Source organism: Mastomys coucha, unplaced genomic scaffold, assembly GCF_008632895.1.
Source record: "Mastomys coucha isolate ucsf_1 unplaced genomic scaffold, UCSF_Mcou_1 pScaffold18, whole genome shotgun sequence".
Taxonomy (NCBI): Eukaryota; Metazoa; Chordata; class Mammalia; order Rodentia; family Muridae; genus Mastomys; species Mastomys coucha.
Genome location: NW_022196900.1, coordinates 108,864,379 through 108,885,581, shown reverse-complemented (window position 1 = coordinate 108,885,581; position 21,203 = coordinate 108,864,379). Strand labels below are relative to the sequence as shown.

Genomic DNA, 21,203 nt, shown 5'->3' with positions numbered 1-21,203 from the left:
AATCATGTAACTTTTCTCATCATAATGCAATAAAAGTTTTTAAAAAAAAAAAAAGAAAGAAAGAAAGGAGACTGTCTCTGTGAATTCTCAACTGAATAATCCTTTACTATTTGTGAACTTGTTTGGTCCTGATGCCACAGATGCAAAGATGAGTGAGACCCCGGGACCCGGCTTGGACTTGCTCTGCTGTAGGGCCATGTTTTCCAGGGAGGAAAGTCCCTGTTGTATGAGTGGTGACTTTAGATGGCACATGGCATTATTTCTGTAACTAGCCCATCCAGCATGGTTTGTAGATAGTGTCCTGGAAGAGAAGGTAGAAAGAGGTAGTTTAGGATAAACAAGTGTGCTGTCTTGAAGAGAGGCATTTAAGCTCAGTGTAGTGGTATACACCTGTGACTAGCTGCTCAGGACACTGAGGCAGGAGAATTGCAAGCTGGAGAATTTAGTGAGCCCTTGTCCTGAAGTAAAATGAAAAGGTCTGTGAGTATCGCCCAGAGCACCTGCCTAGTGTGAGCCTGTCTAGTGTGAATGTGTTTAAAAGAAGTTCAGCGTGTTACGAGGGCAGAACTGAAGCTTCCATGTGCTTTCTAGATTGTTCATGGCAAGTCTCATGGCGAGACTGGATGAGGCCAGCAGTGAGAATTGGTTGCAGTACTATATGGAGCTACAGAAGGATGACACCAAACTTTTGGCAAGTAGCCATGTGGCATCTGAGCTGACGGGTCACTGTAAAGTGGCTCTCTTTAGTTCTGGAGCCTCAACTAATAAGTCCTTGAAGTTCTATGAAATGAACACAGGTACTCTGTTTTAGAGGAAAAGACTAGATGTCCATCACATTTGCTGACAGATGTGTGCTGCCTTCTGATCCTGCAGGTGCGGGGGCACAGTTGGTGCTATTTTCACATGTCCACTAGAAGTCATTAAGACGCGACTGCAGTCTTCGAGACTAGCTCTTCGGACGGTGTATTATCCTCAGGTTCATCTGGGGACCATTAGTGGAGCTGGAATGGTGAGACCAACATCTGTGACGCCTGGACTCTTACAGGTTCTGAAGTAAGTGCTGCCCAGTCATGTAGGCCTCGCCTGTCACTCGCCTGTCTACTTTATACAGCCATAGCACAGGGGTGGAGGGCAGGGCTCCGGGGATCAGGTTGTCAGGTGACAGTCGTCCTTACTGTACCACTGTGCTGGTCAGATGGGTTTTTTACTTGTTTGTTTTTTGTTTTAATTAATTAATCTTTTTAAAAATGTACATTGGTTAAAAAAATGTACAAAGGTGTTTTGCCTGTACTTGTGTCTGTGTGAAGGTGCTGAATCCCCTGGAATAGGAGTTACAAACAGTTGTGAGCTGCCATGTAGATGCTGGGAATTAAACCAAGGTCCTGTGAAAGAACTGCCAGTGTTCTTAACCGCTGAGCCATCTCTCCAGCCCTGGTCAGATTTTTTTTTTTTTTTTTTTAAGATTTATTTATTAGCCAGATGGTGGTGGCCTTTAATCCCAGCACTTAGGAGGCAGAGGCAGGTGGATTTCTGAGTTCGAGGTCTACAGAGTGAATTCTAGGACAGCCAGGGCTATACAGAGAAACCCTGTCTGGAAAAACAAACAAACAAACAAACAAAAGATTTATTTATTTATTATATGTAATTACACTGTAGCTGTCTTCAGACTCTTCAGAAAAGGTCTCAGATCTCATTACAGATGGTTGTGAGCCACCATGTGGTTGCTGGGATTTGAACTCAGGCCTTCGGAAGAGCAGTCGATGCTCTTAACCACTGAGCCATCTCTCTAGCTCCCCTGGTCAGATTTTTTAAAAGAAATTGCTTGCTGAGGAGGATCAAGTTTTCAGTTTTAACACTAAGCGAATGAATTCTCAAAAGCAGGTGGTTAGTGATGGAGCACAGGAAGGCCGCAGGCCGGGGTGTGTGAGGCAGCATGGAGCACAGGAAGGCTGCAGGCCGGGGTGTGTGAGGCAGCATGGAGCACAGGAAGGCCGCAGGCCGGGGTGTATGAGGCAGCATGGAGCTCAGTGAGGATAAATAGGATCTGTGGTCCTTGATGACTGAGAGAATGCTTCCTGTTAGTCACCATGAGATGGAAGTGGTAAGCAGGCCACTTCACTAGCACTCAGAAGAACTGCTTCATATGACGAGTTAACATTTACTCTGTGTGAGAAACCATTACCCAAAAGCCATAGCTACCTGCTGGTAAGGTAAATGTGAATGTTTCTCTTCTGCAAGTGTTATGGAATGTGTATTCTCCATCTCTAGTTTCTCATATCTCCAATAGCTTCACTTACACAAGTTACTCATCACAGTGGAAACCAAAGGAAAAGGGCATTTTGTTGAAAATTCAGGAACCACTTCCACACCGCACAAAAGCCGAACAAAAGCCAAGGCTTCACCACAGACCTATAGCAGCGGTTGGTTGATACAGTCAGTGGCTGTGATGTCACAGACTACCATTTCCACATGAATATCCATTTCCACTACAGTCATGCAAAATGTTAACCATGGAATTAAGTCAGGTTCTTAGGTTAATGGTGCTGCTGCCCAATTAAAAACGTGTGTGTGCAGTTGTCTCACTCACTCAAGCTATATTTCTTTAGCCTGTTGTGTATGTTTTTAGGATGCTCCTGCAGCGTGGACTGCTGTCAGTGGCTTTCAGGTTTTGAAAAGATTCTATTGATTTTTTGCCACAGCCTTAAAGATTAGTGTCTGGACCTCAGTTACTCCCATCTTAGAGAGGAAGACATGCAAGTTAACAATTGTAGATGCCAGAGTCGTATTTAGTGCACACTCACTTATTTCTAGGACAGTTTGGAGCAGCTAAGAGTAAGGTGAACCAAAACCAGAGCAACTCAGCTCATGGCTAGCTGCGGCCTCCTTCAGGTCTATGTGGAGATGTAGCTGGTGCTAGCCCAGAGGTGCTAAGAGCTGGACCTCAGCCCTTTCACTAGCTGCTGCTTGTGCTTTCTTAGCTGTGGCTGCTGTCATACCACCTCACCTCCTCCTGCTGCAGCAGGATCCCAGGGCTCCCCCAGTGACAGCTGTCCCCCAGTGGTCTCATTTAGGGATGGGATTTCTCAAACCTACCTCCTGCTGCCTATATAGATAGTGTGAATGTTTTCAACTCATGCCTAACAAAATGGGCGCAGACCAGAGTTCCTGCCCTGCTGGGCCCTGAGCCACTCTGGAGACTTCTCTCCCCCACAGTAAATCCTGCCAACTCTGCTTTCAGAGTATGGAAGAGGCTGGTGCTGTCCTGATGAAGCCTACGTTGTCATGCCTGTGCTGCTGTGCTAGCACCCTAGCTGCCCTGGCCTGAGATGTAGCCATCCATACTCCTTGCTCTGCTCAGCAGAGCAGCCAGGCCTCTGCTTACTTCCCTCCAAGCAGCAGCCGTCCCTGGTCCTGCTGGCTCTTCACTCAGCAGTTCTGTGACTCTACTATTCCCCTCCAGCCTCCTTGTTCCTTTAAAGGCACAGGAATGGGCACAGCACTCAAGCACTCAAAAGGTAGAGGCAGGTGGAGGTGAGTCTGTGAGTTCGAGGCCAGCCTGGTCTACATAGAGAGTTCCAGGACAGCTAGGGCTACACAGTGGGACCCTGTCTCAAGAATAAATTATAAAAGCACATTATCTCTGGCTTTGACCCCTTTGCAAGTGTATTCTGCAGTCATCTGGTTATTTAACCTGAGCTCACCCACCACCCACTCATCCTGCCTGCCCCCTCTATCCACAGCTCCTACCTCCATCCTCCACAGCACACGTTACTTATTACATGTTCTTTGTCTCCTCATTCTCACCCCACCCTGGAAGGTGGGAGATGTTTTGTTTTTATTAATAAAGTGTCCTCAAGCTCCTTAGAATGCTGCGTGTGCCTGGTAAAGGTCACGGGAATGGCTTACTGGCCTCCCTCAGTGTAGACACATTTGTGTTGCCTCCCTCAGCACTTTCCTATCTATGCTCTTCGGGTAAGGTTTGCAGCAGAATTTCTTTGTATGGTGAGTCCTAATTCCCATCTGAAGAAAGCATGTCCTTAGGCTGTGTGGATGTTCTTGTGGATAAGATCCCAAAGTAGTGAACAGTGTCCTGCCCTGGGAGTGAGGTCAGCGAAGGTAGCTGCTTTGCACTCAGTCACCTGAGCCAAGCCCAGGGGTGGCACTCTACGCAGCAGGAGGGCTCTTTGTAAAAGACGAGCAAAGACAGCCCCAGACCTTTCCTGTGCACCTGGGTTCCGTTCTGTTTTGTCAGGTGTCTCCTTTTTTGAAAAAAAAAATTTAAGTGAAGATTTTAATTACTGAGGTGCCTTATTATTTTATATTTTAAGGTCTTTTAAAAGTTTCAATAGCCTGGCAGTAGTGGCACATGCCTTTAATCCCAGCACTTGGGAGGCAGAGGCAGGCAGATTTCTGAGTTCGAGGCCAGTCTTGTCTACAGAGTGAGCTCCAGGACAGCCAGGACTACACAGAGAAACCCTGTCTTGAAAAACCAAAAAAAGTTTTAATAATTTTTAAAAATTTAAATGCATGCCTGCATGTATGTCTATACTACACACTCACGTAGGTGGCCAGAAAAAGGTGTCAAGTCTCCTGAAGCTGGAGATTGCAGACTCTTGTAAGGTGTGCTGCCTGACAGCTGCCGGGAACCAGCAAGAGCAGCAGGTGATGGTAACCCTGAGTCTTCTCTCCAGCTTCCTTTTTCAGTCTGAACATTAATGTCCATATTCTTAAAAACTGCCTCGTTCTGGTAGATACTTGGATAGGGCACTTGTCTCTCTTGTGCATCCAGGTCTAACCTGGGAAGGGAGTAATGGACTCTCCATCAGGTCTAACCTGGGAAGAGAGTAACGGACTCTCCATCAAGACCCTGATGACTCTTTATATACTTTCCCAACATAAAAGGTGACATGCCTGTGGGAGGGTGAGCCTGGATCCTACATTGGTCTTTCAAAACTGTGTGCTTTGTATAGTGGGAACTTGATTGTTCCAGAAGAGTTTATAAACACCCAGTTAGGGCAGAAGTTCAGCTTATATAACAGGTTTGACTTGCTGCCACTGTTCAATGCGTAACTATGGAGACTGTCTTTCTTCAGCTCTTAAAAGGCACAAGTCACTTGAGGACACAGCGCCTTGCTGCATTATGGATGAAGCTCTAGCTTCCTAAAGCCAGAGGTTCCCTTAACCTTCTTAAATAGCTCCTCGGCTGCACAGGCTCAGTGCTGGAGACCACCGCGAAGCCTACGCTGTCAGTCAGGTAGAGCAGCGTTGGAGTCTCTAGCACCTGCTTTGCCATCGGGAGTAGGTCACGCCAAGGTGCTGCCGGAGACTTGTTTTGTTCAAGGAGTTTGGCCTTTTGGAAACAGTCCTCTCTTTGAGGAAGATAATAAAAATAAAGTGTTTTAATTGAAAACATTAAGTTGTGCCTGATAGGAGCCAGGAGGCTTATTTTTAGCCTTGTGACTCCAGTGAGACTCCCACGAGTTTCATTTTGAAGCTCTGTGTTCATGGAGGCCTAAGAACTGTTTGCTCTAACCCTTGACTTCTGTAAACTTTGCATGCAGTAATTTCAGTCTCAGCTCTTATGGCCTGTAGAAAGAGGTGTTGGTGCTGGTGCTTTGGTTTTGTTTGTTTGGTTGGTTGGTTGGTTGTTTGGTTGGTTGGTTTTAGTTTTCAAGACAGGGTTTCTCTGTGTAGCCCTGGCTGTCCTGGAACTCAGAGACCCACCTGCCTATCCTTCCAAGAACTGGGATTAAAGGTGTGCACTACCACCTGACTGCTGCTGCTGCTGTTGTTAAAGAAAGCTTTTTGTTTTGAAATAATTTCCAGTAGTGGAAGTTACCAGAGTGACACAGGTGTCTTGCTTGTGCCTTTTTATAGACATGCCAGCTTTTAATGTTACTGTCTTGCTTTGTCATTTTGACCCTGTATTCATTCATAAACTCTTCTTAACCTTTTGAAAATGAGATTCGAGCCAGCAGTAATGGTGCACACCTTTAATCCCAGTACTTGGGAGGCAGAGGCAGGCAGATTTCTGAGTTCAAGGCCAGCCTGGTCTACAAAGTGAGTTCCAGGACAGCCAGGGCTACACAGAGAAACCCTGTCTCGACAAAACAAAAAAAGAAAAAAGAAAATAAGATTCAACAATCTTTTTGAATATGCACATACATACTCACTTAAAAGTAAGTTTTTTTTTTTAAGATTTATTTATTTTATGTGTATGAGTACACTGTAGCTATACAGATGGCCGTGAGCCAACATGTGGCTGCTGGGAATTAAACTCAGGACCTCTGGTTACTCCAGCCCCGCTCGCTCCCACCCTGCTCAGTCCCACGTAATACACTGTAGCTGTCTTCAGACACACCAGAAGAGGGCGTCAGATCTCATCACAGATGGTTGTGAGCCACCATGTGGTTGCTGGGATCTGAACTCAGGACCTTTGGAAGAGCAGTCAGTGCTCTTACCTGCTGAGCCATCCCGCCAGCCCCAAAAGTAAGTTTTTAAAAAATAAATTTTTGGTAGGCAGTGGTGGCACACGCCTTTAATCCCAGTGGGCACACAGGAGGCAGAGACAGGCAGGGCTCTGTGAGTGTGAGGCCAATCTCAGAAAAGGCGGGGGGGCGGGGGGAGAAATTTCGATCTGAGGTATTACACATACGTAATCCTAGTGTTTAGAAGGCTGAAGCAGGAGCATGGCAAGTTAGAAACCAGCCTGGACTACATAGTGAGGCTTTTTCCAGAAATAATAAAATCATAATAATATAGCGGGGTCGAGGCTGCAGAACTGAGACCTGAACCTGGAGTCTCCCACACGCAGGTAAGTGTGAGTATATATCTTAAGCCAGGGGCTCGCTTCCGTGAACTCATTGTGTAGTCTAGGCAGACCTTGAACATGTGATCTTTCTGTCTTAGCCTCCTGAGAAAGCTAGATTTCAGACTGAAGTAAGAGTAACTGAGAAACAGGACCAGAGATTTCCTAGGACAGTCTGTTTGGATTATTCTGTGTAGCATTCCTGTCTGATTCTATGCGACCTACTTGTGTTATGGTCTACAGAGGGAAGTAAGAGTCAAGGGGCTCCTAGACATTTCCTTCCTTCAAGGTGACACTGAAGATTGATGACCTCTTACTGCCCAGATAGGCCTTGCTCAGAGGTCTTGGTTTGTTTTGAGACAGTCTCATGTAGCCCAGCTGGCCTCAGACTCTTGGTAGCCAAGGATGACTCTGAACTTCCCGAGGGCTGTGAATACAGGTCTATGCCACTGCACCCCATTTCTTCTGAGGATCCACTAGGGCTTCACATTCTCTAAAGACTCACCTAGCCAACCACATCTGCAGCTATCGAATTCAAAAAGATTCTAAAGCTATGTCTCTTCCTTACTCAGATCGATCCTGGAAAAGGAGGGGCCAAAGTCACTCTTTAGAGGCTTGGGCCCAAATTTGGTTGGAGTTGCACCATCAAGGTAAGCGTGTGACTGCCTAGCGTGCTCCCAGTTATGCAGTAGAGTGACTGTTTGCTTTCCCCTCTAGTAAAATTGCCTAACCGTGTCTGACATGGAGAAGCAGTGGCAAACGAGGGTTCCAATCTCTCTAAGGGAGAGTTTCTTACCTTGAGTGTGCTGTGTGATCAGTCCCTAGGTGTAGAAATGCCCAGGGTTATAGCGCACGCAGATCCACGTCATCTGCTTTCTTAGCAGGATATCCAGGTGACTCATAGGAACATTAGTCTGAAAGAATAACAAAGACTCCTAGGCTTTACTTTCTATAGCATTATATCCTTGGATTTATTTTATTTTTTAAGATTTACTTATTTAATGTATGTATGTACACTGAACCTGTCTTCAGACATGTCAGAAGAAGGCATTGAATCCCAGTACAGATGGTTGTGAGCCACCTTGTGGTTGCTGGGAATTGAACTCAGGTCCTCTGGAAGAGGAAACGGTGCTCTCAACCATTGGGCCATCTCTCCAGCCCCTTGTCCTTGGTTTTTTAAATTCTTTTTAAAGGCTTCATAGAATTGCGGTATCCCAGCATGCTAAGCTGTTGTCTCCATTCACCTTTTGGGTGAGAATCCTGGCCACTTTCCAAGTGCTCAGTATCCATTCGTAGCTAGTGTCTCTGTATGAAGTTATGGGCAGTGCTAATAGACAGGAACCGTGTATGTAAAAGGGACAAGTGGCAGTGTTGCCATAGGCCTCTAACAGTGGACTTTAAAGATTTTAGTTGCCTTTTCTATTTTGGAATCTGGCCAAATTCCAGTGCTTTATTCTGTAAAATAAGATTGGTATGTTTGTTTGTTTAGACAGAACAGGGCTATAAAAAAACATAACAAGGATAAAGAGGTTTCATCGAAAGGTCATATATCTCAGAGTTACTCAAAGAGAAGAACAGAAAGAACAGTAGAGCAACAAAGAGCTGTTCTCATCCAGTTTCTATCTTTCTTCTAAGGGTTCACAAAGAGGGAACCTGTTTAGGGTGATTAGAACTTGCCCCTGTAGGAGATTTGTTCCTTTTCTCTAATCCTGATTTCTTGGAAGGTCAAATGACTTGGTAACAGGAATGGAAACTTCAGCACAAATGATTACCACCCCCGCCCCAACTCCCTTTCTGTCTTTTCTGTTGGAATATGGTGTCAGAACTTAGTCCAAACCAGGGGCCTCCTGGGATCCTGCTCAGCAGTCGTCAGGATCCTTAGTTGAAGTAGATTCTGTGATTGACCTGCTGTTGAGCAGAGTGGAAGAGAAGCAATGCTCCTGCGTGCAGAGATGAAACACTTCCCCCCACTGCAGGCATTCAGACGCACTCTACAGGAGTTGAACACAAGACAAAAGCAGATCGCCTTAGACAGTGTGACTTTAAAGTGACAGCATACATTCCCACCCAGATGATTAGCATTCATCCAGAATAAAGAATATGAAAGGAGCCAGTCGGTGGTGGCCTACACCTTCATCCCAGCACTCTGGAGGCAGAGGCAGGTGGATCTATGAGTTTGAGCCTAGTCTGGTCTACCAAGTGAGTTCTATGATAGCCAGAGCAACATAGAGAAACTGTCTCAAAAAACAAACAAACAGACAGAGTGTGAAAGAACTTTTATATGCGTTACCAAAAATCTCATTTCCTCTGTTTTCCTGGCCATGGCTGACACTACTTAATTTCTAGAAGACATGAACATCAGGTGCAGTGGTAGGCCTGGGTGTGAGTCCAGCCTCTTGTTCCTTGGTGGCTCAGACTGTCACTCTCTCCTCTGGTCTCCTATTTGTGACAGATGTTGCAGAGCGACCTTAAAGTGCAGTAGTGCTCTCTCATGGTGTTATTTGTCCTCACAGGGCTGTGTACTTTGCATGTTACTCCAAAGCCAAAGAACAGTTCAACGGCATCTTCGTGCCTAATAGCAATACTGTGCACATCTTCTCAGCTGGCTCTGCAGGTATGTTCTCCTAGTGAGTGGGCGGGGCCTGTTCCAGCATGTGTTGTTTGTTTTGCTTTCTTTTTTTTCTTTCCAGGAATTAGATGTTAACTCCCTGCCTCTTTTGACCCTAAAACCATTTCTAAAAGCTTTTTATTGGAGTTCATAGAACATGACTATTGGCAGTTTATAAACAGATTTTATTTTTCTCTGACCACTCTAGCTGCTTATTCTCCCTCCAGGCACCCACACGCTCCCTGCTCTGGTCAAATGTCTTCATCTTCCTGATTTCCCTGTTGAGTTGTAATGTGGAGTAGGAGCTGCTTTCTTTCTGATTCCCCAAAGCATCTGGGGTGCATCTGCCCTCAACAGCTGACTCGCACAGCAAGAATCAGGATTTGTGGGCTGTGTGGTATGTGAGGCTGCAGAGCTCTGGGCAGCGCTTGCCCCAGGGAGTGTTTGTGAGAAAGCACTGGCTCCTAAATTGCTAGGAGAAGCCTCTGCCCTTCTACACAGAGGCTTCTGGCCATTTAAATCTAACAGAATTTTTAGAGAATTTAGATTTGCATCTCAGAATTTCTTCCTTCTGCTAACAGCAGAAATATGTCCACACTGACTTCCTTTGTTACTCTCAATAAAATTACTAACCCAGGTTATGATCTTTAGTCAGAGGAAAAGCAATATTAAGGAAATTCCTTCACAGAAGAACAGTGATTGCCTTAGGACAGTGGACCATTCCAGATCAGGTTGATCCATGTTGAATTCGCTGTGATCCAGACCCTGTTAATCAGCTTTGGAAAGCAAGCACACCTTGAAGGAGCTTTTCAATCAGTGCCCTCCAATGACTTAATTAATCTGCTTAATCTGTAGAGGACACGAGCTGTTAGAGGAGAGCATCTATGTTTAGGGCTGATCCAGAATGTTAAAATGCTGCAGAAAAGCTTACCAAAATAATGATTCCTGTGGGCAGTGGTCTTTTTATTGTTTGTGTCCTTAAATTTCCAGGTTTGAATTCAGGTAACTGAAGATTTAATATCCTTATCCAGTGTTCACTATAAGTAGAGATCAGCAAATTTAAAAACAAATTATTTCTGGATCTGAACCTTCTAAACTGAATTTTAGATAGCTTTTGCCCTAGGGTTGGAATGAACCAAGGTGATGGCAGCAGCTGCACCTAGAGGCCAGAGGGACGTGCTTGGTGGCAGCAGCACCACCTAGAGGCCAGAGGGGCGTGCTTGGTGGCAGCAGCACCACCTAGAGGCCAGAGGGGCGTGCTTGGTGGCAGCAGCTCTGCACTGTGGGGCCTTAGAGAGCAACCAACCTGCTGCTTCTGGCCCAGCTGTGCAGGCCTCTGCCTTAGCAAACGCTGGCTGTATCTATCAGTGATGACTGTTTTCTCCCTCCAGCTTTTGTCACAAATACCTTAATGAATCCTATTTGGATGGTTAAAACGAGGATGCAGCTAGAACGCAAGTAAGTCAACAGTTCCTCCAGTTCCTTCCGTACCTGGAGTCTTTCTGCTGTGCTGTGGACAGAAAGTAGGGGCCCTTAGCTATCCCCCCTGGATTTCTCTCTAAGTATATGTAGAAATGTCTTTTTGAGATCTATCCTCACAGCATTGTAGGGGAGGGAGCCCCAGAGAGCAAGGGAAGATGGACAGAAGGGCCTCTCCATGGTCCCAGCTGCCTTCCTGGGTCTTCCTCTCTGGGTTCCTTGTGGAGCCCCGCGTCAGGAGGGATGCTGTAAACTCTGCACAGGCTTGGCTGTCTAGCCAGGTCACCAGCCAGGGCACTTTGGACGTAGCCCCCACATGTCCCTGGTGTCTGTCCTGAACCTAACCTGGAGTTCTTAGTTGTGTTCCTTGAGTATTCTGGTGGAACCTACAAAGTGTTTGAACTTTGTTTTTTGGGGGGTTTTTTTGTTTTGCTCTTTTTGTTTTGCTTTTGTCTTGTTTTTTTGTTTTCTTTTTTTGTTGTTGTTGCTTTGTTTTTGGGTTTGTTTGTTTTTTTTCAAGACAGGGTTTCTCTGTGTAGCCATGACTGTCCTGGAACTCACTCTGTAGACCAGGCTGGCCTCGAACTCAGAAATCCGCCTGCCTCTGCCTCCCAAGTGCTAGGATTAAAGGCGTGAGCCACCACCGCCCGGCAAACTTTGTTTTTTGTTGTAGTTTAGGCTCTTCAAATTTGCTGTCTTGCTGTCTCAAGTCTCCCCAGGCCTAGGCCTAGTACCCCTGGCTAGAGCCAGGTTTTAAGGAAATAGAGACCAATTGAAATGAATTCATCAGCATTTTAAAAACTTGTGATACACTAATAATGCTTTTATATATAAATCAGATTTCTCAGCAGGCCAGCAACACCTGTGAATTTTCAAAGAACCAAGTGTACTAAACAATGCCTTTTAACTTTATGATGAATGTGGCAGGAAGATGTTTCTGTCTGTGGAAAACCACAGCTACTATTTCTGTGGGTTGTCACCCACACTCATACTTTTAGAAGGAATGCTGATTTCTAGAAGAAATTTGGGCTTTCCCAGACTAAGTTCAAGGAACTGCTTGTGTTCTAAGAGCCTTTGTGGTGTGTAGCCCAGAAATTTGAACCCTGGAAATACTAGCAGGCTCATCTTCTCTCCAGCTTCCTCAGAGGGAGAGGGGAAAGCCTGAGATGTACCTGCAGGATGAAGGAGGAACCTGCCAGGGTCATTATCCCCTTGTGCCCACCTATGCATGCCCTGATGAGGTCTTCCAACCACCATAGTCCACTCTACCTTATGAAGTGCTTGCTGGACTCCTATGACAAGGGTCAGGGCCAAGCATTGAGACAGGCCTTGTGGTTTCCAAATGCTATGTGTGGCCTACATGTCCATGCTCCTGAGTGTCCAGTCCCTCGCCCCTCCTAACTAAGCTTGTGGCTGCAAGCTTCCGGGCAGCCTTGTCTCCGGGCAGCCTCTGGTATCACCTCAGAGCCAAGTGTTCACAGTGTCCTGATACCACCTTTGGTTAGCAGCGGATCCATGCATCTGTTGACTGAGGCCCTTTCTAGTGCTCAGGACGTTTTAGACCTTTATGGAAGTGAGCTCTGTGAGCATCGGTGAGTGTATATTGTTCCAGTGGTTGCCAGGGAAATTGGTCATGCCTTCTACCTTATAGCAGTACAACCAACCAGCAATAGGACCATAGTCTGGTGGGACAAGGGGTGTGCAGGGTCCAGGGCTCTGGAGAGTCAGTCCAGGCTGGATGGAGTCCTTCTGAGACTGCGGCAGCTCCCATACTCTCGAAAGGAGCTAGCTGTGGTGGTTGGGGGGCACACAAAAAGGTTTGAGCAAGGAAACTGCTAATTCAAGTACAGAAGTTTAGTGGCTTGGTTTAACTTAAATCTCTCTTCTCCTCCCCCCCCCCTTTTTTTTGAGACAGGTTACTCCATCTGGGGTTACAGGCATGAGCCGCCTGTTTACACTCTTTTTTTTTTTTTTTTTTTTTTTTTTTTTTTTTTTTAGGATTAAGACGGGTTCTGACTAACCTTAGAAATAATAGAATACAAATACTACAAATACAGTGTCATGGGCTGGAGAGCTGTGTCAGCAGAGTGCTCACTACTCGGTTCCCAACACCACACTAGCCTGTATGTAGTGTAGTTCCAGGAGAACTAAAGCTTGCTTCACACACACACACAAAATAAATACACAATGGATACTTAAAAGTAAGTGAATAAGTAAAGTGTCAGGAAATATATACCTAGATTAAAAATTCCATATGACAAAACTAAGAAGAAATGCATATGTATATATAAATATATGTGTGTGCATAGATGTTTTATTTGTTGTTTTTAATGCCCTGGGTTCAGGCCTTAGCATGCACACAAATCACACTCCAGAGAGCAGTAGTAAGAGGGAGCCATTGGCCCGGCAGATAGCTCAGTGGTAAGCACTTGCCTACTGTGCACACTGTGCACAAAGCCCTGAGTCTAATCCCCAGTAAACCAAAAAGAAGACGGCACCAACCTCCCTCTCAGCATTCTCTCTTGTGTCAGGGTGTTTTACCATGTATATAATTTTGTCTACTTTCCACTTAGCTTCCTTGTATCTTCCTGCCGTCACAACTGTCCTCATGTGTACACACCACACTTTACTTAGCTAGTCCTGCTTTTAGATATATGGATGACTCCAAATGTTTTCTCTGACAAATGTCATCTTCCATTAGCATTTTCTAGAATTGGGTCAGAGGCTGTAAGCCTGGTTCAGTGACGAGATTCAGATGCCATCTGTTATGTGACCCCTCAGGTTTCTCAGTTAATTGAACTGGCTTCACAGTGGGCCAGAGGTCAGTTGGCTCAGAACAGGAAGGTCAGGTTTCTTCACCTGTGTCATTTCTGTGTCATAGCTGCTCCCTTTTATGTCTCTCAATGACTGTTGTTGATCCCCTCTGGCAGGGTGAGAGGCTGCAAGCAGATGAATACACTCCAGTGTGCTCGGCATGTGTACCAGACAGAAGGCATCCGTGGCTTCTATAGAGGGCTGACGGCCTCCTATGCTGGGATCTCAGAGACAATCATCTGCTTTGCTATTTATGAGAGTTTAAAGAAGTGTTTGAAAGAAGCTCCGATAGTCTCCTCCACAGACGGAGCTGAGAAAAGTTCCTCTGGCTTCTTTGGACTCATGGCAGCTGCTGCTGTTTCTAAGGGATGTGCCTCCTGCATTGCTTACCCACACGGTAGGTTTTGCTCTTTTCTCCTGGAACAGCAAAACCGTTGTTGGCTTTGTCATTTGTCACTGTGTAGACTGAAATACAAACATAGATTGGGTGTCCCTTACCAGAAATACATGTGACAGGAGTGATTGAGGCCAGAGATTTCCAGCTTGGAGCATGTGTAAGCATGCTTAAGCATGGTTAAGCATGTCTGATCTAGCCAAGGTGACACTCTAGGCTTTCGAATTGGAGATGCAGGACAGAGTGACACCATTGACTGCCGGGACACAAGTCATGTGAGTGGTGACGTACTCTACCTTACTTAGCTCCATCTCAGTGTGGCAAAAGTTGGCTGGGCCAGAATGTGGGTCACTGAACCTTTGTTTTCAAGGAAGCCCAAGTTAGACTTTCCTTAGTATTCCCTGGCTCAGAAAGTTATGCGGGAGCCAAATGAAGACTTGCTAAGTTGCTTCTCTGAGTGGGTACTAGATAAATCTATTTGGGCCTCTTGGCTTCTTTGAGTGTTCTTGTTGTTTTGTGGGGTTGGTTTGTTGTTGCTGAGGCAGCCTTTTCTAGCTGTCCTGGAACTCACTATATAGGTCACAGAGATCCACCTGCCTCTGCCTCCCAAGCCAGGAACACGTTTCCTGTTGGGATGCTAAGGATTGAACACAGGGCCTTGTGAATGCTAAACACATGCTCTGCTGCTGAGCTGCACCCTTATGACTACTGTCCCACTAACCTACTTTAAAAACAGTTCATTATGCCGGGCAGTGGTAGCACACGCCTTTAATCCCAGCACTTGGGAGGCAGAGGCAGGCTGATTTCTGAATTCAAGGCCAGCCTGGTCTATAGAGTGAGTTCCAGGACAGCCAGGGCTACACAGAGAAACCCTGTCTCACAAAAACAAAACAATCAAAACCAGTTCATTATGACATCAAAACAGGTTGTGTTTTCAAAATCTTCCTGCAGAGCAGTGACAGATGCATCTTGTCTCAGGAACAAGGGTTAGGCCCCATTGTGTGATGGAGCACCACCAAGACATAAAGGCAGGAAGATGGGGAGACCAGCAGTGCCTCCCGGGGTCTGAGGCCTGCTCAACAAGCAGGGCTGACCAGCACCGGGCCACTGTGCTGGGAGGGAGCCCAGGTGGCTTTTCAGCTAGACAGAGTAGGGAGATCCGAGGGGATCTTGGGAATAGAACACAGTCTAAGAAGAACTTCCCTTTTCTTTTTCCTTTTTCAAGGCAGGTCTCACTGTGTAGCTCTGGCTGTCCTGGTTTGTAGACCAGGCTGGCTTTAAACTCAGAGATCTGCCTGCCTGGGATTAAAGGCATGTGCCGTTGTGCCTGTTAGAACTTAACTTTCCATTGCCCCTCTCACATAGGACTGCACTGTCAGGTTAGAACCAAGACGCCTAGTAGACATGGGAGCCCTGACGTCTTCCCGCTGTCTCTCCCACAGAGGTCATCAGGACACGGCTCCGGGAGGAAGGCAGCAAGTACAAGTCATTCGTGCAGACGGCGCGCCTGGTGCTCCGGGAGGAAGGCTACCTTGCCTTCTACCGAGGCCTTTTTGCTCAGCTCATCAGGCAGATCCCCAATACCGCCATCGTTCTCGCCACCTACGAGTCCATCGTGTACCTGCTGGGAGAGCGCGCTTAGTGACGGGGCCACACAGCTGTGCTCTAGAAGAATAAAACTGAAAACCCTAGAGATTTCCTTTCCATTGATGTTTAGTTTTCAAAACTGAGACAGTGAAGGCCATAGAAAGCCTGGCTCGTGTCACCTGTTGGACATTTCCTTTTGGATTCATGTTTCTGGAAGGTTTAAATTCATTAACGTTAATAGTTAATTATAACTTTCTTTTTTAACTTAAGAGGATTGAGGATTAAGGAGCAAGTAAATTAAATCATGCTATTTAATTTAAGTCTGTGCTGGGTCTGTGTTCTCTTTTGTGCTTACTGTACCATAAGCCTGCCAGGGGTTCTGACTGAATGTGGAGAAGAGAAGTGAGAAGCATGACTTGTTTTCTAAGCAACTGTGGGGACTGAGTGGTGGACACGAGCGGTCACACTTGGTGACAACTGTGAACAGATGTTCCACAATTTTTCCCTCCGTACGTCTCCATTCATTTCCCCGTGTCGGTTTATCCGTAATCTAAGTTTCCAGACACTGAAATGGAGGGTGGGGGGTGTAACTTCCTTAACCACCCCAGGCTGATCTCCAATTTTAATTCTCCTGTCTCAGCCTCCCAAGGGCTGAAAATGCAGATGTGCACCACTAGGCCTGACCCAGCTTGACAATCAGTACTGCTTTTAGCTACAATACAAATATTTTCCTGCATTTATCCTCTTTGCCACATCTGAACCCAAGACAGTAAAGAATTGCTTATCGGTTGCTTGACTCCTGGTAGTATTTCCAGATGTGAAGCCTGTTTGAGCCCTGGCACACTCTCAAGTGTGTTGGCCTGCCTCATACACTGAGCATGTTGAGCAGACCCTGCTCTGCTGCTGACGGATGTCACGAGACAAAGGGGCCGTTGCCAGCCTCCTGCAGACCTGTATTCTGAGGGGGCTGCTAGGGTCTAGATGCCTTCTTTTTAAAGAGTTTTTTGTTCGGGGTTTTGTTTGATAGTTTGTTTTTTGTGTTTGCTTTTTTCTCTGTGTAGTTTTGGCTGCCCTGGAACATATTCTATGGAACAAACTGACCTTGACCTCAGGCCTGCCTCTGGCCTCCAGGTTCTGGGATTAAAGGTGTGTACTACCATGCCCAGCCATCCCTGAACTGCTCCTCCTGATCCTCACTATGTGACTGTTGGAATCACTAAGACGTGCCACCGCACTCAGTCTGGCTTTGTGCATGCTGGACAAGCGCCCAGCCAACCCTGAACTGCTCCTCCTGATCCTCACTTAGTGATTGTTGGAATCACTAAGACGTGCCACCGCACTCAGTCTGGCTTTGTATATGCTGGACAAGCACTCTTACCAGCAAGCTACCTCCTTATCTGCTCCCTGTTTCTAAAAGAATGTAACCAGGATAAAAAAAACCACATAAGGCTAAGGCAGCGGTATAACTAGAAGCCCAGGGCCAGCCTGCTGGACTGCATGTAAGATCCTGTGTTTGGAGAAGGTGGGCAGGAAAACATCAATACTCACCTCTCCTTCACTTTCTAAAGACTTATTTCATTTATTTTATGTACATGAATGCACTGTAGCTGTACAGATGACTGATGAGCCACCATGTAGTTGCTGGGATTTGAACTTAGATCCTTTGGAAGATCAGTCAGTACTCTTAACTGTTGAGCCATCTCTCCAGCCCTCTCCTTCACTTTCACTGTGGAACTTGAACATGAATTCTACACGGAGGTGATGTCTCAGAGTGAACATCAGAAGACTGACAGCTGAGGCATCATAGTTCAGATTCAGCAGCAGATGCTCCGGAGAGGTTGAGAGGAGGAGTTTTTCAAGGCCTCTGACATCTGGGTTGGTGCCTTTACCGTGTGGGAGGCCAGTGGGTGTGTTCTCCAGCTCCCCTTTCTCTCACCAAGTGTCTAGAAGTCAAAGCAAGTGACTTTCTTTCCATGTTCCTGAAGTGCATAGCAAGAGACTGATCTCCATTCCAGACGCTTGTACAGCTGCTTGACAATGGCACGGTTATTTCATGTATGTGAGTACACTGTATCTGTCCTCAGACGCACCAGAAACGAGCATCAAATACCATTACAGATGGTTGTGAGCCACCATGTGGTTGCTGGGAATTGAACTCAGGACCTCTGGAAGAGCAGTCAGTCCTCTTAACCTCTGAGCCATCTCTCCAGCCCCAGATTCCTGTCTTTAATACTCTTAGTAAAGCCTGAATAATTTTATCTATCATAATGTTTAAAAAATTATGTTCCTTCATTTCTTTTGGTTTTTCTGCTTTTTACTTTATGTGTTTTAGTGGTTCGCTCAACGGTATGTCTTTGTACTAAGACATATGTGAGTGCCTGGTGTGCCCTGGAGATTAGGAGAGGGTGTGGGGTCTCCTAGGAATCAAACCCTGGTCCTCTGCAAGAATAAGTTCCCTTGAGACAAGATGTAGTCTAGCCTGGCCTCAAGTCCTCATGGAGCTGAGGATGACACTGGTCTGGTCCTCTTGATTTTGCCTTCCAAATCAGCTGCTAGGGGTACAGGTGTGTGTGGCCACACTTGGCTAGACTTCTTTTCATTTGCGGTTTTGGATAAATACATATGGTTTTATTTTGGGGTTTTGTTTTGTTTTTTTGGGTTTTTTTTGGGGGGGGGTTTCAAAACAGGGTTTCTCTGTGGGTTTTTATTCTTTTGTTCTGTTTTTATTTGAATGTTTATTTATAATTACTTCTACTCTCGGTCATTATGCACACTGATATGGAACCCAGGGCCTTATTCGTGCTAGGCAAATACTAATTCAACTACATTACCACCCTCTTTTACCAGTGAAGCATCAACATAGATGGCACATCACTGTTGGTTCCATCTGCGAACATCTTGGGCTTCCCACCTGCACTGACCAGCTCTTCCCGTGTCTGTTCCCCTCCCCATGACCTCCCTGACCAAAAGAAAAAAAAGAAGGAAAAAAGAAAAAAGTCCATTTCGTGTCATTCATACACTCACCTGGAGCATGGTCAGATTGTCAGTTGCCAGCTCCTGAAGCAGGGGTAAGTCTTTCTCCTCCTGCATCCAGGCTAGAAGCCTTCAACTCGGGAGAGCCTTGCACAGCTGAAGAGAGGTAGGACCAGCTCCTGGCACCTATGCCACCACTGGTGCTACCGTGGCTGGCTGGATGATCTACAGACATCAACACAGCCCCTGGCCGAATCAGGACCAGCAACCCACTTGGGGCCCAAACATGGCCTTAGGTGGCTGCACATGCCACCCACATCTGCATGCCCCCAAGCCCTGAAGCAAAGGTGGAGGACATCGCCAAGGTGTCAGCTGCATGGACTGCCTGTATCCACATGGGTCTCCAGCTTCACTGCAGCCTAGGGCAGCAGCAAGGACCACAGACACCAACATGGCCTCCAGTGGCATCACACACCACTGTGGTCCTTCGAGAAGGGCCTACTCTTTAGCCTCTGTCATTGCTTAGCAATTTATTGTGGCATAAATTCCAGGCTGCTGCACAGCATCACACCAACCTTACGGGGCAATGACATGCTGTCACCACTGGTCATCACCATCACGCTTCCAGTTTGGACTCTCTCCACAGCCTATGCACCACTCCATTTTTCTATCTTCCCCACATCTCCATCACATATTTGTTCAACATAGCGCCTGCCACCCACTCACCCTTCCCATGCCACCAGGGTAGGAGCAACCTAAGTGTCTTCCCAATCCATACATTTTTATATGAGCTAGTGTAAGTATATTTTCTGTTTCCCCTATACCAGGGCATTAAGTTAATGTTTCCTCATTTCTCCTCCCCCTGTCTCCCAGACAGGGTTTTTCCTGTGTAGCCCTGGCTGTCCTAGAACTCAGAGATCTGCCTGCCTTTGCCTCCCAAGTGCTAGGATTAAAGGCAGGTGCCAGCACCACCAGGCTCACCAAGGCACTGAAAGACAAAAACCTCAGGGGCTGGAGAGATGGTTCAGCGGTTAAGAGCTGAACTGCTTTTCCAAAGGTCCTGAGTTTAATTCCCAGTAACCACATGGTAGTTCACAACCAACCATCCATAATGAGATCTGACGCCCTCTTCTGTGGTGTCTGAAGATGGCTACAGTGTACTTACATATAATAAATAAATCTTTTAAAAAAGAAAGAAAGAGCTGGGCGGTTGCCGGGCAGAGGCAGGTGGATTTCTGAGTTCGAGGCCAGCCTGGTCTACAGAGTGAGTTCCAGGACAGCCAGGGCTACACAGAGAAACCCTGTCTCGAAAATACCAAAAAAGAAAGGAAGGAGAGAGAGAGAGAGAGGAAGGAAGGAAGAAAGGAAGGAAGGAGAGAGAGAGAGAAAGGAAGGAAGGAAGGAAGGAAGAAAGAAAGAAAGGAAAAAGAAAGAAAGAAAAAAAAAGAAAGAAAGGGAAGGGCAGAAACTTCAACCCCCAGAATGGAAAGGGAGCAGGTTGGAAAGGAAGGGAAGGAGGCTGCTGGATGCGAAGGAGAAAGATCTCTGGAGCTGTGGGGAAAGAAAGACTATCATTCCTTTCTTCCCAAGTTCAGTCCATGGAGAAAAAAATTTTTTGAAACAGGATCTAGTTGTCCTGACTTCTAATTCACTCTGTAGACCAGGCTGGCTCACATTTTGAGATCCACCTGCCTCTGGCCTCCTGGGTGCTGGTATTGAAAGCATGTCTTACCACGCCTAACCCTACAGATTCACTTTATAATTATTTTAGATCTATGATTTTATGTGTATGAGTGTTTTGCCTGTTACTCACATGAATCAAAGCTGGTCCAAGAGCAGCAAGGCGGCTCAGTCCATTCCCTCTCAGTAGTCTTATATGCACATCTATATGTGTACGCATACCAGGACAGCCTGGGCTACAGAGAGAAACCCTGTCTCGAAAAACCAACCAACCAAACAAACAAAAGAACACTGGCTTTCCTTCTGGAGGGTATGGTTCAAGTTCTGAACCCTACAAGATGACTCAGAACCACCAACCTTTAGTTCCAGTGGTCCCAATAACAACTTCTGGCTTCTGTAGGCACCAGGCATCATAAAAGGTGGGGTTTTCTGTTTTGGTGGTTTTGTGTTGTTTAGTTTTAAAGTTTCTATCTGTGTCACGTTCCAGGAGCTTCACCAGCTGGACACCAAAACCCTAACACACAGGGCTTGGAGGAGTTCTGAGCCTGAAATCTGGATCTGAAATCAGCTTTCCTTCCCTTTTCCTAAGACTTAGAGATACCAACAATCATGCAGTGCCTAAGATGATGTGAGTGATGTTCAGGAAGCACTCAGACAACAGGTCTCTACCGACTGGAGACCTTTCCTGGAACTCAAGGCACCGGATACAGAAAGCAAAGGATGTTTAAGCATGGCCACATGTTGTGTGAGCCAGTGCACTCTAGGCACACTCAGAGCTAGGAGAAATTCAAAGGAGGATGAGAAAGGCCTTGTCTCTGATGCAAGCCCAGACAGGGATGCCCCTGAGATTTTCCCTTGTC

At 46.3% G+C, this 21,203-nt stretch overlaps 1 protein-coding gene across 1 annotated transcript in view; it reads left to right on the top strand.

Annotated features, from left to right (window-relative positions):
- The window catches only part of Slc25a33 (solute carrier family 25 member 33), a 35,881-nt gene extending 19,871 nt beyond the window's left edge, over positions 1 to 16,010 (top strand). Inside the window, exons 2-7 of the mRNA XM_031379521.1 lie at positions 874 to 1,053; positions 7,381 to 7,458; positions 9,322 to 9,422; positions 10,808 to 10,874; positions 13,826 to 14,106; positions 15,546 to 16,010. Coding sequence (XP_031235381.1) covers positions 874 to 1,053; positions 7,381 to 7,458; positions 9,322 to 9,422; positions 10,808 to 10,874; positions 13,826 to 14,106; positions 15,546 to 15,745 — 907 coding nt within the window. The 3' untranslated portion in view covers positions 15,746 to 16,010. The remainder of the gene's footprint in view (positions 1 to 873; positions 1,054 to 7,380; positions 7,459 to 9,321; positions 9,423 to 10,807; positions 10,875 to 13,825; positions 14,107 to 15,545) is intronic.
- Positions 16,011 to 21,203: the final 5,193 nt, after the last annotated feature.